The sequence below is a fragment of the Protomyctophum bolini genome (assembly GCF_963924005.1).
Source record: "Protomyctophum bolini genome assembly, chromosome: 17".
In the NCBI taxonomy this organism is placed as follows: domain Eukaryota; kingdom Metazoa; phylum Chordata; class Actinopteri; order Myctophiformes; family Myctophidae; genus Protomyctophum; species Protomyctophum bolini.
The window spans coordinates 41,835,642-41,855,641 of NC_137878.1; the positions used below are offsets into that span (position 1 = coordinate 41,835,642).

General features: G+C 43.3%; 3 protein-coding genes across 4 annotated transcripts in view; 1 reads left to right on the forward strand and 2 right to left on the reverse strand.

Moving 5' to 3' along the window:
* col28a1a (collagen, type XXVIII, alpha 1a) overlaps positions 1-10,007 on the reverse strand; it is a gene marked incomplete at its 5' end in the record, with an annotated part of 38,807 nt that extends 28,800 nt beyond the window's left edge. Inside the window, 5 exons of the mRNA XM_080787286.1 lie at positions 9,172-9,276; positions 9,372-9,476; positions 9,572-9,676; positions 9,732-9,796; positions 9,975-10,007. Coding sequence (XP_080643412.1) covers positions 9,172-9,276; positions 9,372-9,476; positions 9,572-9,676; positions 9,732-9,796; positions 9,975-10,007 — 413 coding nt within the window. The remainder of the gene's footprint in view (positions 1-9,171; positions 9,277-9,371; positions 9,477-9,571; positions 9,677-9,731; positions 9,797-9,974) is intronic.
* Positions 10,008-10,436: 429 nt separating this feature from the next.
* Positions 10,437-13,298, reverse strand: rpa3 (replication protein A3). Its single transcript, XM_080788014.1, has 4 exons — positions 12,994-13,298; positions 11,581-11,655; positions 11,229-11,340; positions 10,437-10,738 (listed from the first exon to the last, which is right to left on the reverse strand). The coding sequence occupies exons 1-4, from the start codon at positions 13,090-13,092 to the stop codon at positions 10,653-10,655; spliced, it is 372 nt and encodes a 123-aa protein (XP_080644140.1). The 5' UTR covers positions 13,093-13,298; the 3' UTR covers positions 10,437-10,652.
* Positions 13,299-13,591: 293 nt separating this feature from the next.
* Positions 13,592-20,000, forward strand: part of umad1 (UBAP1-MVB12-associated (UMA) domain containing 1) — a 10,638-nt gene continuing 4,229 nt past the window's right edge. Inside the window, exons 1-2 of one of the 2 annotated variants that reach the window (XM_080788011.1) lie at positions 13,592-13,775; positions 16,639-16,756. In XM_080788011.1, coding sequence (XP_080644137.1) covers positions 16,672-16,756 — 85 coding nt within the window. In that variant the 5' untranslated portion in view covers positions 13,592-13,775; positions 16,639-16,671. The remainder of the gene's footprint in view (positions 13,776-16,638; positions 16,757-20,000) is intronic. The other variant, XM_080788012.1, reaches the window with a different exon arrangement.

Below are 20,000 nucleotides of genomic sequence, written 5' to 3' on the forward strand. Positions count from 1 at the left end.
GGACCGTAGAGAGTTCATGTGGTTAAATGGACAGGTATGCTGGGGTTCATTTGGTTGATGTGGTTAAATGGACAGGTATGCTGGGGTTCATGTGGTTAAATGGACAGGTATGCTGGGGTTCATGTGGTTGATGTGGTTAAATGGACAGGTATGCTGGGGTTCATGTGGTTAAATGGACAGGTATGCTGGGGTTTCATGTGGTTGATGTGGTTAAATGGACAGGTTATGCTGGGGTTCATGTGGTTGATGTGGTTAAATGGACAGGTATGCTGGGGTTCATGTGGTTAAATGGACAGGTATGCTGGGGTTCATGTGGTTGATGTGGTTAAATGGACAGGTATGCTGGGGTTCATGTGGTTAAATGGACAGGTATGCTGGGGTTCATGTGGTTGATGTGGTTAAATGGACAGGTATGCTGGGGTTCATGTGGTTGATGTGGTTAAATGGACAGGTATGCTGGGGTTCATTGGTTGATGTGGTTAAATGGACAGGTATGCTGGGTTCATGTGGTTAAATGGACAGGTATGCTGGGGTTCATGTGGTTGATGTGGTTAAATGGACAGGTATGCTGGGGTTCATGTGGTTGATGTGGTTAAATGGACAGGTATGCTGGGGTTCATTGGTTGATGTGGTTAAATGGACAGGTATGCTGGGGTTCATGTGGTTAAATGGACAGGTATGCTGGGGTTCATGTGGTTGATGTGGTTAAATGGACAGGTATGCTGGGGTTCATGTGGTTGATGTGGTTAAATGGACAGGTATGCTGGGGTTCATGTGGTAAATGGACAGGTATGCTGGGGTTCATGTGGTTAAATGGACAGGTATGCTGGGGTTCATTTGGTTACTACAGGCCATCAACTCAGCCCTGCAAGCTGCACTTTATACTGTGGTCATCTCAGGGTTAACAAGCATGCAGCGCCAAGTCATAAAATATTTTTTTTAAAACAAACAAGACAGAGTGAAACGAAAACATAATATTGGGCTTTTTTTAGATCATTCAACAGAAAATGCACACTTATAAATGTTTAACAATTGTATGATACTTAAAAAACATACTGGCAGTATTTTATACATCCTAAAAACATGAACCACTCGAGCTAACGAAAAACAACATCCCCAGAAAACTAACTGGTCTTTTTCACGTCAAGGACCCCCACATTGACACTAATTAGCCCCGCGGACCCCCGTTTGAAAAACATATCCCAGGGACCCCCATATGAGAAGATTATTACGGCTCCAGCAGTGATTCTCAACCCGTTTAATTTCAAGGACCCCCAGTTTGACATGCATTTAGTCTACGGACCCCCATTTAATGGCATTTCTATCTCTGAGACACCACTTTATAATTATTGTAAAATCAATGTTACTTTAACTCTGAGAGTGTTATTTAACTCTGAGAGTGTACAAATGGAATCCACACACCCACAAGGGTCCATTTGGTTCCAAACTATATCATTTAGCTCATGGGGACCCCCTGGAACTCCCTCAGGTACCCCCTGGGGGTCCCCGGAGCCCACTTTGGGAACCACTGAACTAGACATCCCCAAACATACTGCATGGTCATGTTCCTGCTATAGGCCTTGCCTCTATAACTCAATATAATCTTCCATATAAAATTCCAGATTCATATCTAGGCAGTGATGTTAATCTGGCCATTAAGTGGTTAATAATATCATGTTTGGCACACAGAGGAATGGAACATTGCCTCACAGTAATTGTTACTATACATGCCAGGAGGGAAAATATGAAATAGAACCACTTTCTTTGACATAATGTCTGGCAACCGCTGATGTGCAGTGGCAGCTCTGGATTGGTTGACTGGCTGGCTGGCTGGCTGGTTGGCTGGCTGGCTGGCTGGCTGGCTGGTTGGTTGGCTGGCTGGCTGGCTGGCTGGCTGGCTGGCTGACTGACTGACTGACTGACTGGCTTGACTGGCTGGCTGGCTGGCTGGCTGGCTGACTGACTGGCTGGCTGGCTGGCTGGCTGGCTGGCTGGCTGGCTGGCTGGCTGGCTGGCTGGCTGGCTGGCTGGGCTGGCTGGCTGGCTGGCTGGCTGGCTGCAGCAGATGTTAGGTGTGAACTTGCTACAACATGGCAGCTGCACAGCTCCAGGCTGTTAGAAAAGATACTTTTACTTGGCTATACTTTAAGTATATATTGATGCCTTTTGTACATTTTTGGAATACAGGTCAATTTCTTAAAAACTTCTTCCACTACTGTCTACTGTACTACTGTCACTGTCTGCATCACTACTGTCCACTACTGTCCACTACTGTCCACTACTGTCCCTACACTACTGTCCACTACTGTCCCTACACTACTGTCCACTACTGTCCCTACACTACTGTCCACTACTGTCCACTACTGTCCACTACTGTCCCTACACGACTGTCCACTACTGTCCCTACACTACTGTCCACTACTGTCCACTACTGTCCCTACACTACTGTCCACTACTGTCCACTACTGTCCACTACTGTCCCTACACTACTGTCCACTACTGTCCACTACTGTCCACTACTGTCCCTACACTACTGTCCACTACTGTCCCACTACTGTCCCTACACTACTGTCCACTACTGTCCACTACTGTCCACTACTGTCCACTACTGTCCCTACACTACTGTCCACTACTGTCCACTACTGTCCACTACTGTCCCTACACTGCTGTCCCTACACTACTGTCCACTACTGTCCACTACTTTCCACTACTGTCCACTACTGTCCACTACTGTCCCTACACTACTGGTCCACTACTGTTCCCTACACTACTGTCCACTACTGTCCACTACTGTCCCTACACTACTGTCCACTACTGTCCACTACTGTCCACTACTGTCCACTACTGTCCCTACACTACTGTCCACTACTGTCCACTACTGTCCCTACACTACTGTCCACTACTGTCCACTACTGTCCCTACACTACTGTCCACTACTGTCCACTACTGTCCCTACACTACTGTCCACAACTGTCCCTACACTACTGTCCACTACTGTCCACTACTGTCCCTACACTACTGTCCACTACTGTCCCTACACTACTGTCCACGTACTGTCCACTACTGTCCCTACACTACTGTCCACTGACTGTCCACTACTGTCCCTTCACTACTGTCTCCACTACTGTCTACTGTCTGTCCCACATCACTACTGTCCCGCATCTCCCTCCCTCCCTCTCTCTCTCTCTCTCTCTCTATCTCTCTCTCTATCTCTCTCTCTCCCTCCCTCTCTCTCTCTATATCTCTCTCTCTCCCTCTCTCTCTCTCTCTCTCTCTCTCTCTCTTCTCTCTCTCGTCTCTCTCTCTCTCTCTCTCTCCCTCTCTCTCTCCCGTCCCTCTCTCTCTCCCTCCCTCTCATCAAACACTCTTGCACTCTAAACTAAATATCCAAATTGCACCTTTCTAAACTAAATTAGCTGTACTGTATATATAACATAATTATGGAACATCCTTCTTAAACTATATATTTATGGAACACGTGCTCACATAAAGTTTACCTATATCTTTGCTACTACCGGGGAAAACAACATCCGCATTTTTACTCTTATTCTCTTTATTCTGTCCCTGTGTTTGCTGTGTTTGTTGTTTTGAATGTTATGCTATATAATCTATTATATAATCTATTATAATCTATTATATAATCTATGCTGCTGCGTTGTTTGTAAGGAAGACAAACACTCTTATGTAGGCTATACCTGCACACAAGATCGAGGTTCAAGGTTTCTTTATTTTGTAAAAAAAAAAACTTCTCATTGAAAATGAGAAATTTGTCTTGGACCCCAAGGACCCGCCAACGATACGATACGATACGATACGATACGATACGATACGATACGATACGATATTGGTTTAGACCATAATAAAAATAATAATGATAATAATAACAGGCACTTGAAGACGGTATATGGAATAGATACATGACGACATAGTGTATACATGATTAAAGTGATGAAGTAATAATTACAGTGTTCTGCAGACTACTGTAACTGTATACATATAAAATCAATATTACTTTAACTCTGAGAGTGTTATTTTAACTCTGAGAGTGTACAAATGGAATCCACACACCCACAAGGGTCCATTTGGTTCCAAACTATATCATTTAGCTCATGGGGACCCCCTGGAACTCCCTCAGGGACCCCCTGGGGGTCCCCGGAGCCCACTTTGGGAACCACTGAACTAGACATCCCCAAACCTATACTGCATGGTCAGGTTCCTGCTAGGCCTTGCCTCTATAACTCAATATAATCTTCCATATAAAATTCCAGATTCATATCTAGGCAGTGATGTTAATCTGGCCATTAAGTGGTTAATAGTACCATGTTTGGCACACAGAGGAATGGAACATTGCCTCACTGTAATATACTATACATGCCAGGAGGGAAAAATATGAAATAGAACCACTTACTTTGACATAATGTCTGGCAACCGCTGATGTGCAGTGGCAGCTCTGGATTGGTTGACTGACTGGCTGGCTGGCTGGCTGGTTGGCTGGCTGGCTGGCTGGCTGGTTGGCTGGCTGGCTGGCTGGCTGGCTGGATGGCTGGATGGCTGGCTGGCTGGGTGGCTGGCTGGCTGGCTGGCTGGGTGGTTGGCTGGCTGGGTTAGGGTTAGGGTTAGGTCCACTACTGTCCACTACTGTCCCTACACTACTGTCCACTACTGTCCCTACACTACTGTCTCCACTACTGTCTACTGTCTGTCCCACCCTAAACCTAACCTTAACCCTCACCCTAAACCTAACCTTAACCCTCACCCTAAACATAACCTTAACCCTCACCCTAAACCTAACCTTAACCCTCACCCTAAACCTAACCTTAACCCTCACCCTAAACCTAACCTTAACCCTCACCCTAAACATAACCTTAACCCTCACCCTAAACCTAACCTTAACCCTCACCCTAAACATAACCTTAACCCTCACCCTAAACATAACCTTAACCCTCACCCTAAACCTAACCTTAACCCTCACCCTAAACCTAACCTTAACCCTCACCCTAAACATAACCTTAACCCTCACCCTAAACCTAACCTTAACCCTCACCCTAAACCTAACCTTAACCCTCACCCTAAACCTAACCTTAACCCTCACCCTAAACATAACCTTAACCCTCACCCTAAACCTAACCTTAACCCTCACCCTAAACCTAACCTTAACCCATGTCTAACCAATGACTAGTCTAAACTAAGTGTGCACCCCCCCCCCCCCCCCCCGTGGGACAAGAAAGTATCTCTCATTCTCATCTCATCAACACATCGTCTGCCAACAGAAAGCATACAGTTATTACTCATCAGGCCCATCCACACACACACACACACACACACACACACACACACACACACACAGTACAGTAGGCTACATACGTACATACATAGCCCATAAAACACAGTTTTACAGCCACGCCCCCTTGATCACCTTTTTACGAGAGTACCCTGTGAAGTGGCAGCGATCCACCCGCCCCCTCATCAATCAATCAATCAATCAATCAATCAATCACCATGACAGCTCCAAACCCCGCCCACACGGTGAGGTGGTGCCAGCCATGGTTGGAAAGGAGACCCCCGATTTATATTGTAAAATCAATGTTGATGTAACTCTGAGAGTGTACAAATGGACCCATTTGTACACTCTCAGAGTTACAGACCCATAAGGGTCCATTTGATTCCTAACTATCATTTAGCTGGGGACCCCCTGGAACTCCCTCAAGGACCCCTGGGGTGTGTGTGTGTGTGTGTGTGTGTGTGTGTGTGTGTGTGTGTGTGTTGTGTGTGTGTGTGTGTGTGTGTGTGTGTGTGAATGGGTGAATGGGTGAATGCAATGCACAATCTATGTTAACTGGCATATATATAAACCAGCATTAAGCTACTGAATTGGAGGAGTTATCAATCATACCAAAATATAAACTAGAGACCTACAAAAACCCTTTTAGGCCTACACCTTATTGGTACCAAAACCTGGCTCTGCCCATGCATGGACTAATACTGTATGTAGGCTGGCTGTTGTTATACCTGCACATGTATGTCAAAGTGACAATGAATGCGTTGACTTTTAACGATGCTGTGGCAACTTGTGTTGACCCTTTACGGCCAGTAGAGGGCGGTGTTTCTGTAGATTTCCTGACATTAACAGGTTCTAAATAGTTGTGTGAGCTTTGACTAGAGACGGAAGCTTCTATCTCAGCCATTATTCATATTTTTATAGAGAGATCTCTATGTATTGTCCCATTATTATTATTAGCATTTCTTACACGGCTTGGTTGAATGCTTGATTCTGCAGAGACCGCCAAACGACAGAATTCTCTTTTTGAGGGGTGACTAGCCTACTATAAACCGCTCCGTTACATTACATTACGCGACTGTTCGCCGTAGAATCAGAACGTCTGTCCCTGTGTGTCTGTCCCTGTGTCTGTGTGTGCAACACCGTAAACACGTCAACGTTTCTCGACCGTTTTACTGTTCTTCTCAGTCCAGATCGGCCGTGCGTAACTTCTCCTCCTCACTGGAACAACATACGTTCACCTCCTGAAACAATGAAAGTACCGAATATGGGCAAAGTTCAGGTGACCTCATTTGGGTCTATCTGATCCATATCCTCATTTGGGTCATGGAAATTGAAATGCGCCGTGGGCCAAAAAAACACTGCAGCGACTCGAATCATAATAAAAATAATAATGATAATAATAACAGCCACTTGAAGACGGTATATATGGAATAGATACATGACGACATAGTGTAGGCCTATACATGATTAAAGTGACGAAGTAATAATTACAGTGTTCTGCAGACTACTGTAACTGTATACATACAGGACAGGCCGGGGCCTGGAAGTATAGCTTCGACATGTCCATCATAACATAAGCGTATACAGTATGTGTGAATAACGCTGAGCTTCACGGCGTGTGAATATTATGACCGACGTACGCAGGAAGGAATGTGTTTGAAAAGGCAGCGCTGCAAAGCGACCGCAATTTAATTTAATTTTAAGTACACACGGTATAGTGCATCATGTGGGTGGTTCGCAAAGCTGTATTAAAAATAATAATAATAATAATAACTAGAATTTCGCCCCCCTCCACTGTTTTTAAACTCAGTAGTGTGCCCTGCACACAGCGCACACTCGCAATTGCACCTGCAGGGCGACGCGACACACACACACGCCCACACACACATGCACACACGCCCACACACACACACACACACACACACACACACACACACACACAAAGCGATGTGTGGATAAATCACTGAGATTTGGGAAAAGTGTTCTGAATGGGCCTGAATATATGTGTGTAGGCTGCAACAATGATTTCATAAAGTGTAGTTTAGTTTTGAACAGGCAACTAATGTAGTGATAGATTCATTGAATGGGCCTGAATAGATAGATAGATAGATTTCTTTATTTTTGTGTCATGCACCAAAGGCGCCCAGCCCACATGGGCTTACAGGACACACCATATCATTGCATTCAATATTGCATTGTGTACAATAAACAGATTATGTTTTGTTGATATTCCCTTTTTTTTTTTTACACAAACAAAACATTCTGCCTTATTTCCCACGCCCTGCATAAAAAGTCTGCCAAAGCAAAAGTACCTTTCCTAAAACATAATTCCAGTTTTTCATAGTCCTCCAACCAGAAAAAGTCTGCACAGATGGTTGTCATTAAAAAAAAAATCCAGGCCCATGAATTAGAGGATAAAGCTCACATGTTACCCAAATAGTTGAATACACAAAAGCTAAGGCACTGGTGTCGTACTTCTGGTTTACCGGAACGGGGTTCAACTCCCTGCAGTGCCCTGCTCAATGTGTTGTATTTACCGGAAAAATTGAGTGTTGCGGAGGATGAGAAACATTAGCAAATTCCGCAATTTCCACTTCCGCAATTTCAATTTCCGCAATTTCCATTTCCGCAATTACCATTTCCGCAATTTTTCCGCAATTTCCGCAATTACAATTTCTGCAATTTCCGCAATTACCATTTCCGCAATTTTTCCGCAATTTCCGCAATTACAATTTCTGCAATTTCTGCAATTTCCATTTCCGCAAATTTTCCGCAATTTCACTCCTACTAACAGCCATGAGTGTCAAATGAAATATATGAAAGAAAACATATTTTGTGTGCACCGCCCCTCGCTCAAGGCACACTAGATCTTCTATTATTATTCTTTTAGGGTTACCAAACACATTTCTTCCAGGGTGTGGAACAACAAAGATTACAGGTTGTAATAATAGCCTACAATAACGTGAGATGGCCCCATAGCACTACTAAACCCACCCCTACAGACTCCATATCATGGCCCCATAGCACTACTAAACCCACCTCTACAGACTCCATATCATGGCCCCATAGCACTACTAAACCCACCTCTACAGACTCCATATCATGGCCCCATAGCACTACTAAACCCACCCCTACAGACTCCATATCATGGCCCCATAGCACTACTAAACCCACCCCTACAGACTCCATATCATGGCCCCATAGCACTACTAAACCCACCCCTATACAGACTCCATATCATGACCCCATATCACTACTAAACCCACCCCTACAGACTCCATATCATGGCCCCATAGCACTACTAAACCCACCTCTACAGACTCCATATCATGGCCCCATAGCACTACTAAACCCACCCCTACAGACTCCATATCATGGCCCCATAGCACTACTAAACCCACCCCTACAGACTCCATATCATGGCCCCATAGCACTACTAAACCCACCCCTATACAGACTCCATATCATGGCCCCATAGCACTACTAAACCCACCCCTACAGACTCCATATCATGGCCCCATAGCACTACTAAACCCACCCCTACAGACTCCATATCATGACCCCATAGCACTACTAAACCCACCCCTACAGACTCCATATCACGGCCCCATAGCACTTACATTAACCTCAACGACCTTTCAGGCGTATGCAAAGACTCAAAGCATGTCATTTAGATATGATTTTATGTGGACAGCACTCTACAGTGTAGACTCAAGAGTTTCATTGTACAGATATTCTACTTGTATAGGAGCCATTATGATGGTGCTATATTATCGGTTATGTTTGGCATATTATTTTTGAACACTTGGTGGCAGGCTTTAGATTTCACAGCACTGGGTGTGTATTTAGAGAGGGTCACTCAGGTGCACTAATCAGATCAGATAGGACACAGGAGGGGCTGGTGGGAGCACACCGCTTCAGATAGGACACAGGAGGGGATGGTGGGAGCACACCGCTTCAGATAGGACACAGGAGGGGCTGGTGGGAGCACACCGCTTCAGATAGGACACAGGAGGGGCTGGTGGGAGCACACCGCTTCAGATAGGACACAGGAGGGGATGGTGGGAGCACATCGCTTCAGATAGGACACAGGAGGGGCTGGTGGGAGCACACCGCTTCAGATAGGACACAGGAGGGGCTGGTGGGAGCACACCGCTTCAGATAGGACACAGGAGGGGATGGTGGGAGCACACCGCTTCAGATAGGACACAGGAGGGGATGGTGGGAGCACACCGCTTCAGATAGGACACAGGAGGGGCTGGTGGGAGCACACCGCTTCAGATAGGACACAGGAGGGGGTGGTGGGAGCACACCGCTTCAGATAGGACACAGGAGGGGATGGTGGGAGCACACCGCTTCAGATAGGACACAGGAGGGGCTGGTGGGAGCACACCGCTTCAGATAGGACACAGGAGAGGGTGGTGGGAGCACACCGCTTCAGATAGGACACAGGAGGGGCTGGTGGGAGCACACCGCTTCAGATAGGACACAGGAGGGGGTGGTGGGAGCACAGCGCTTCAGATAGGACACAGGAGGGGGTGGTGGGAGCACACCGCTTCTGACCAGCAGCAGCAGAACAAGAGACAGACACACTTCTACAATAACATCACTGGTATGTTCATTTCAACTGCTCAACAAATACACTAAAACTGGATATAAGACTGGACATCCATCTGTTACGTTTCTGTTATACTCTGCGTAGGATCACTCCCAGCACCTGTGACATAACGTAACACGTGCAAATATATATTGGAAGGTGAAAGATTGCCGTTACACGACTGTTAAGACAGATGTTAGGAGGTTCTTAGCTTGCTTATGATTATTATTCTTTTTTTTTTTTACTTAATTTTTATCCCACAAATATGTAACCCATTTTTCACCCCTGTGTCAATTATCTAATGTGATCCTGGGCTCTACACACCCTCCGCCAACCTGGGGAGAGCAACGGACTTGAACTCATGCTTCCTTCATGCCTGAGTGTCCAAGTTGCTCCTTTACACCTGACAGGGGGGGGAGTTTCTTATGATTCTAGATGACTATTTCTATGTATGTGATGTATCAACCATGTGTTGTTCATGCTTACTGTAAATCACTCTGGATTAAGAGCGTCTGATAAATGCCGTTTTGAGGCCAAGGAAAGCACCACCAGTCAGAGTGCTGTGCTAACAAAAACAACCTGATTATATTTATTAGAAAGACACGCCATCTTTGTACAAATAGTTTTTTTTCTTCTTTTTTACGTTTTCTAATAACAAAATAAATGTGAAATCAGAACATCAGGGAACAAACGGAATGGTTTCTCCAGGGTCAGACGGGACAACGGACGGGTTTCTCCAGGGTCAGAGGGGACAACGGAAGGGTCTTTCCAGGGTCAGTAGCTGCTGGAGGGCATTTCAAAGGGATAATGTTGAGGGAAGTCGTGGATGACTTTGAGCGCTTCGTTGTACAGCTCCAGATCTGCAGAGCAGAGGGAAAAACAAAGAGCATTTTAGATCAAAAGTTACAAAAAAGAAGAAAAGAAAGAATCGTCCAAAAATAGCCGATTTACAAGCTCTAATGTTTACTTCCATGAAACGACCCATGAGTGCTTTTTGCCGCTACCAACAGCCATGAGTGTCAAATGAAATATATGAAAGAAAACATATTTTGTGTGCACCGCCCCTCGCTCAAGGCACACTAGATCTTCTATTATTATTCTTTTAGGGTTACCAAACACATTTCTTCCAGGGTGTGGAACAACAAAGATTACAGGTTGTAATAATAGCCTACAATAACGTGTGTACATCTGTGAGAAGTCAATGGATTATACCGTTATACAACATAAACCAATAATAGTAACATTAATAATAGATCATCACACGTCCATAGAAGACATGAAACAGAAACATGAGGTTTTTCAGAAAACTGTCAGGATTTAGACCTTTCCTCAACGGGTTGATAAACGTACCAAAAGTGATTCCCTTGTCCTCCCGCAGCACAGTGTAGGCGGTGGCCATGATGGTCCCCTTGTTGGACACCATCCCTATCACCTCCACAGCCCCGCTCAGCTCTTCTTCCAGCTGTTGGAAAATATATATAAAATATAAAACATTCCCATCACGTCAGCCACCGATGGGTGATCGGCCTCCAAACGACTCGATCTGTGATAAGCTGTTTATAATATCATTTAGAGTGGTATAAATGTCAATGCAGTATAATATCATTTAGCATCTTTGTGACAGGCCTAAACATACCCCAAACCCCACCCTCCCCCCCGACTTTTGGTATTACATTATAATGGTGTCATTCATTCCACTCACAGGTTGGTTGAGTTCGACAGCAGCGACCTTCCCTTCTCCATCTGACAGAGTGAAGGTTTTACCGCTTGGATGGACCTGCAGACAACCATAATATGACATCACAACATGACATCACAACACCACATGACATGACAACATGACATGACATCACAACACGACAAAACATGACAACACATCAACACAAAACAACACAAGCCCGACTATTTGTGATTCAACAGTGATTCAGTGTCTCACATTGTTGTTTTAAAATGGTGGTATCTGACATGGTGCCCTAGACTAGCCTAGAGGATATGTATTATTACTATTATTATTATATGTATGTATACTATTATTTTAACAGGAAAGGAGTCAATGATAGAGCTTTACATCAGAAAGACAACTATTATTATGGCATGTGAACCCTGATGCCCGTCAGTCACAATGTGGGACAGACAGACAGGGTCTCAATGTGAACACTGATGTCTGTCAGTCACAATGTGGGACAGACAGGGTCTCAGTGTGAACACTGACGCCTGTCAGTCACAATGTGGGACAGACAGGGTCTCAATGTGAACACTGATGCCTGTCAGTCACAATGTGGGACAGACAGGGTTCACAATGTGAACACTGATGCCCGTCAGTCACAATGTGGGACAGACAGACAGGGTCTCAATGTGAACACTGAGGCCTGTCAGTCACAATGTGGGACAGACAGGGTTCACAATGTGAACACTGATGCCTGTCAGTCACAATGTGGGACAGACAGGGTTCACAATGTGAACACTGATGCCTGTCAGTCACAATGTGGGACAGACAGGGTTCACAATGTGAACACTGATGCCTGTCAGTCACAATGTGGGACAGACAGGGTTCACAATGTGAACACTGAGGCCTGTCAGTCACAATGTGGGACAGACAGGGTCTCAGTTTGAACACTGATGCCCGTCAGTCACAATGTGGGACAGACAAGGTCTCAATGTGAACACTGATGCCTGTCAGTCACAATGTGGGACAGACAGGGTTCACAATGTGAACACTGATGCCTGTCAGTCACAATGTGGGACAGACAGGGTTCACAATGTGAACACTGATGCCTGTCAGTCACAATGTGGGACAGACAGGGTTCACAATGTGAACACTGATGTCTGTCAGTCACAACGTGGGACAGACAGGGTCTCAATGTGAACCCTGAACAATTCGTGGGACTCCTAAAACATATTGGAAATGAGGGACTGTCCGTCCTACACTAAGGGAGACATATGATCACACACACACACACACACACACACACACACACACACACACACACACACAGCCCCATATGTGCCCTCTCCCTCGGAGCTACAGAATGAGCGTAGGGACTCGGGAGAGGGCACATATGGGGCTAACACACACAAACACACACACACACGCAGACCATGTTAATCATCTCACCTTGTCCACTCGTCCTATGAAGGACACAGCCTTGTTGGTGTACTGGTTCAGCATGGATGAGTTGACCCTGGTCTTCGGAGACTCAAACACACTGGCCATGATGGAGGAATGGAGAGATTATCTACGTTAATAAATGATGTTATTCCGGTCAGGATGTCTCTTCTAAAGATGTCTCTTATTATGATCTAATGTCTAATTATAAGGTGTTGTTTTGTCGGAGTATCTCCTATAAATCTGTCCTGTCCGTGGCGGGCGCGGGGAAATAATGAACACACAACTGCTGCGAATGTTACCCGCGAAAAGCTGCCCAGTGGTCGCGTTGTGTTCGCGGGAATGGCACGGCGCGTCCCGGGCGGGCGGGGGCGGTGGAACACAGCCTGTGTTTAACACGCGGCGGTTTATCTGATGACGCAAACCCAACGAACCCCCCCAACACCATTTGACACCCCTCCACGACACATCCGTTCCGGTCGGGTCTCCCCCACCGGAAACGAACACGGCTGTGTGGATTGATTTTAGTTCCGCTGTTAGAGTTGGATTCCACCAGAGTCCGGAACTAATAGTGGGGAGAGATGCGGTTTCTACACGGACGGGATTGAAGCCTCACACACACAGTCAACAAACAATAACAACCAACACGGAAACAAGTGACACTTGTTAGTCTTATTAATATTCATAGTATTAATATGATTGTATATCATTATGATGTGAATGTTATTGTTTAATGTTTAGCTGACAATCAATAGTCACTCCCTGAACATTCACACAACTTTTTGGACAAGGTAGGTGTCTCTCTGTCTGTCTGTCTGTCTGTCTGTCTGCTGTTACTACATTTATTTACTAAAATATCAATGCTGCAATATATAAATACTTTTTATTTATTTATTTCATGCATTACTTGTTTTAAGGTAAAGTAGGAAATTCAAAATGTACTACTACTACTACTTTAACTTTGAGTAGAAGAACAATCCCAGCTCTCCAAGCAGGTCCATGAGTCTCCTGTCACAGAACTATAGAGTAAAGCAGGGATGTCAAACTCAAATACACGGTGGGCCAAAATAAAGAAATTGGTAGAAGTCAAAGGGCCGGACTGTGTTTCAACACACGGAGCACCGCGCTCAGGAGGACGTCCCAGGCAAATAGCAAAAAAAAGTAAATGCATTTAAAACTGAAAAATGCATTATTAATATTAAGCTCAGTTTCGGGTTCTACGATCCTCACAAAGCAGGACTTGTAGTATTATGGTCGTCCGTGCCATTATACCAGAGGGCCAGTTCTAATGCTAATTAAATATCATCCCGCGGGCCAAAGATAATTAATTCACGGGCCTGATTTGGCCCCCGGGCCTGCCCTTGAGTTTGACATATATTAGAATAACAATCCCAGATCTCCATGAAGGTCCATGTGTCTCCTGTCACAGGCCTGATGGTGGGTTTTATTTTATGGTATTTTGTTTCATGTTTTATATTATGTAATATGTTGTATAGGGGAGAACAGGGTAAGATGAACCACTTTTTGCTTAGGTTGTCCTGGAAGCAAGGCAGAATGAGATGGCAGTTAAATCTAATGATCTACACATATTTCAGGATGTCTTCTATCAATTGAAATGATGAATAAGCATCTATGACAAAAGGCCATGAAAATATTACCTTTTTAAAAAATGTGGTCATGTGGCTCAATTTGCCCCAGGTAACGCTGGGGTATAAGTTGATCCACATGATATTTTAATGTAAAGAGCTTAAACTTGAACAGATAATGTATTCACTTATTGAAAATAATTTATTAACAGTTTTCCCTTTTGCAAATAGTCTTATTCATTTGTCTATTTTATTATTTAAACAATATAACTTAGACAATTAAATAAAGTTTGTTATTCAGAACCTTATAATATTTGCAATATTGTTAATACAATATAGCAAATTTGCAAACATCCAAATTAAAGGTCATTCAGTATAATTTGAGAAGCGAATACTTAATAAAAATATATGAATAGTGATTCACATTAAGAAAAATTGGCTCAATTTACCCCCGGACATTTGGTTCATCTTACCCCACAGCCACCATTTAGGAAAACGATGACTAGAATAATACTTCTATTGTAATACTAGCCCTAGAACGGCTCTTGTTGTTACATACAGTATGTACAGTATTTCACATACAGAGCCATAGTACAGCCATAGTGGTAGAACTCATACGCGGCCTAAATGTGATAAATAAATGCTCCGTTTGTACTCACCCATTAAATAATTCCAAAGACGTGGAGTGAAATATGGTCCTCTGGTTTTATATCCATGTGAAAGTTCTGGCACAAAACGTGTATTTAGTGAATTATCTCCACTTTTTCAAGAGATGCACACAGACATCTCTCTCTCCGGGCGAGGGGGGGCCGGAACCATCGATGAACTGATTTTACAAATACGTCCTGTTTACCGCAGACGTCATCACCAATTGACCAGGGAAACACAAAAGTTTGCGGTCACACAATTGGCAGGTGCTTTGCGATAGGTTCCGGGATATTTAATCACACCACCTGCCAATTGTGTGACTGCAAACTTTTGTGTTTCCCTGGTCAATTGGTGATGACGTCTGCGGTAAACAGGACGTATTTGTAAAATCAGTTCATCGATTGTTCCGGCCCCCCCTCGTCCGGAGAGAAAGACGTCCGTGTGCATCTCTTGAAAAGGTGGAGATAATTCACTAAATACACGTTTTGTGCCAGAACTTTCACATGGATATAAAACTAGAGGACCATATTATTTCTCTCCACGTCTTTGGAATTATTTAATGGGCGAGTACAAACGGAGCATTTATCACATTTATGCCGCAAATTTTCATATCTACCAGGATCTGGTGCAAGCGATCTATGCCTGAGATACATGAAAATGTACGAAGTATAATTAAATGATCACAGGCATTCTAGGTCTATTATAATACTACCTATTATGTAATCTGCCTTGTAAGGATCTGGGCTGTATTAGTCAGGTTGGTATTGACTTTGGTAACAATATTCACACAACAGTCGTTGTCATTGTTTATGTAAAAACGGTAAAAAGTGTCTTCTTTGGAAGCATGACACTTAAATAAAGAATCATTGAATCAATCAATCATGTACTTTAGTGAAAGTACAAAAGTATTGGTTAAAAAATGTACAACAAAGTACCAACATTAGTTCTATATCTCATTATTCGAGAGTTAAAAAATGTATAGAATACTGTTCTGAAAATAGCAGATCTACAAGCTCACAATGTGACGCATTGTGAGCTTAATGTAGATTGTAGAACATTGTAGATAGATTGTAGAAAAGTACAATACAAGAAGTAAAAATCACACCTGTGTGAACTGTGAAGTGAGGGGCGCTAATATGTTAAAGTCTAACTCTAATGTTGATTAGGTGATGTAATGGTGACGTAAAACAAACGGTGCAAACACAAACCTTAAACGCCATTAACAATATGACGTAATGAGGGACATTATGACGTAAATGTTCCCTTCATTGTTTAATGGCGTTTTACTAAACAAACATTGAACTAAAGACAAACATTTAACATGTGTATAGGAGGGGCTATGGGACCCCTCAAACATATGACAGACAGACTGTGTGTGTGTGTGTGTGTGTGTGTGTGTGTGTGTGTGTGTGTCCAACAGGCTGACAGACAGACAGGCTGACAGACAGACAGGATGTTCAGTTTCCTGGGTCTCCGCAGTAAGGATTCTAAGAAGACGTCGTCTGAGAGAGAGACAGATGGAGGCTTCGTCATCGTTGGTGAGAGAGACACACACACACACACACACACACACACACACACACACACACAGACACACAGCCTTGATGGCGAGGTTGCGCGCACGCAGCCGCCTGGGTGACAGCAGACTGCTGGGCGAGCGCTGGCTCTTTGGCATGGGGATCAACATAATGGAATGAATTCTGTACTGGCCGTATATGGAGCGTGTCTTGAGTTTACAGGGTTTGATGAGGTCAGATCAACATATGGAATGTCAGAACTCAGAACCCTCAATCCAAAAGGGATAGCACAATAACAAAAAGGTTTCCATTTAGGTCCTATGCAATCGTATGCATGAAGAAATGGTTATGGGAAAACTTAACTTAAGTAATAATCACTATTATGGGTCCATAAAACATTCATTCAGCTCTTTTGAATGCATTCATTGCATACACTATTCTGTGATATATTTTCTGCCTATTTGGCCGAAACTGAATAGGCCGAAAATGTATTTTTAGCCATTTTCTGCGGACGAATATTGGGTGCATCACTAACAACAAACCTAAATCATTTCAGGAGTGGGTGAAAAAAGAAGGGGGGTGATCACCCATTTATTCTATTTAGAAAAAATGTCTTCTAAATCCTGACAGTTTTCTGAAAAAAACCCCCCCTATGTTTCTATGTCACGCCAGGGACCCCCAGAATGATCTGTATTTGCCGGGGACCCCCATCTGACAATATGTTACTCCAGAGGGACCCCCATCTGACAATATGTTACTCCAGAGGGACCCCCATCTGACAATATGTTACTCCAGAGGGACCCCCATCTAACAATATGTTACTCCAGAGGGACCCCCATCTGACAATATGTTACTCCAGGGACCCCCATCTGACAATATGTTACTCCAGGGACCCCCATCTGACAATATGTTACTCCAGACCATGGTTTCTCTCCCTCCACGACTGGTACCGTGTGAGTGGTTGCACAGGAATGTGTCTGTATTACGTCGAAAAGTCTTCTAAATTCTGACAGTTTTCTGAAATACTTTTAACGGTGGTGCTCAGTGGTGCTCAATATTTCATGTCAAGGACCCCAAAAAGGATATGTAATTGGCCACCGACCCCCATCTGAAATTAATATGTTGTTCCAGGAACCCCCACACCCAGAAGCAAAGATTTGAATTAAAAACGTTCGCTCTGAAAGAATACAGTATATATTCAAAGATTTGCGCCTCATTTTCACGATCTTTTCAAAAATAGCAGACCTACAAGCCCTATAGTTTACTGTCTCTCTGCATTCTATGATCCTATAGTTTACTGTCTCTCTGCATTCTATGATCCTATAGTTTACTGTCTCTCTGCATTCTATGATCCTATAGTTTACTGTCTCTCTGCATTCTATGATCCCATAGTTTACTGTCTCTGCATTCTATGATCCTATAGTTTACTGTCTCTCTGCATTCTATGATCCCATAGTTTACTGTCTCTCTGCATTCTATGATCCTATAGTTTACTGTCTCTGCATTCTATGATCCTATAGTTTACTGTCTCTCTGCATTCTATGATCCTATAGTTTACTGTCTCTCTGCATTCTATGATCCTATAGTTTACTGTCTCTCTGCATTCTATGATCCTATAGTTTACTGTCTCTCTGCATTCTATGATCCTATAGTTTACTGTCCCTCTGCATTCTATGATCCTATAGTTAACTGTCTCTCTGCATTCTATGATCCCATAGTTTACTGTCTCTCTGCATTCTATGATCCTATAGTTTACTGTCTCTCTGCATTCTATGATCCTATAGTTTACTGTCTCTCTGCATTCTATGATCCTATAGTTTACTGTCTCTCTGCATTCTGTGATCCTATAGTTTACTGTCTCTCTGCATTCTATGATCCTATAGTTTACTGTCTCTCTGCATTCTATGATCCTATAGTTTACTGTCTCTCTGCATTCTATGATCCTATAGTTTACTGTCTCTCTGCATTCTATGATCCTATAGTTTACTGTCTCTCTGCATTCTATGATCCTATAGTTTACTGTCTCTCTGCATTCTATGATCCTATAGTTTACTGTCTCTCTGCATTCTATGATCCTATAGTTTACTGTCTCTCTGCATTCTATGATCCTATAGTTTACTGTCTCTCTGCATTCTATGATCCTATAGTTTACTGTCTCTCTGCATTCTATGATCCTATAGTTTACTGTCTCTCTGCATTCTATGATCCTATAGTTTACTGTCTCTCTGCATTCTATGATCCTATAGTTTACTGTCTCTCTGCATTCTATGATCCTATAGTTTACTGTCTCTCTGCATTCTATGATCCTATAGTTTACTGTCTCTCTGCATTCTATGATCCTATAGTTTACTGTCTCTCTGCATTCTATGATCCTATAGTTTACTGTCCCTCTGCATTCTATGATCCTATAGTTTACTGTCTCTCTGCATCCTATGATCCTATAGTTTACTGTCTCTCTGCATTCTATGATCCTATAGTTTACTGTCTCTCTGCATTCTATGATCCTATAGTTTACTGTCTCTGCATTCTATGATCCTATAGTTTACTGTCTCTCTGCATTATATGATCCTATAGTTTACTGTCTCTCTGCATTCTATGATCCTATAGTTTACTGTCTCTCTGCATTCTATGATCCTATAGTTTACTGTCTCTCTGCATCCTATGATCCTATAGTTTACTGTCTCTCTGCATTCTATGATCCTATAGTTTACTGTCTCTCTGCATTCTATGATCCTATAGTTTACTGTCTCTCTGCATTCTATGATCCTATAGTTTACTGTCTCTCTGCATTCTATGATCCTATAGTTTACTGTCTCTCTGCATTCTATGATCCTATAGTTTACTGTCTCTCTGCATTCTATGATCCTATAGTTTACTGTCTCTCTGCATTCTATGATCCTATAGTTTACTGTCTCTCTGCATTCTATGATCCTATAGTTTACTGTCTCTCTGCATTCTATGATCCTATAGTTTACTGTCCCTCTGCATTCTATGATCCTATAGTTTACTGTCCCTCTGCATTCTATGATCCTATAGTTTACTGTCTCTGCATTCTATGATCCTATAGTTTACTGTCTCTCTGCATTCTATGATCCTATAGTTTACTGTCTCTCTGCATTCTATGATCCTATAGTTTACTGTCTCTCTGCATTCTATGATCCTATAGTTTACTGTCTCTCTGCATTCTATGATCCTATAGTTTACTGTCTCTGCATTCTATGATCCTATAGTTTACTGTCCCTCTGCATTATATGATCCTATAGTT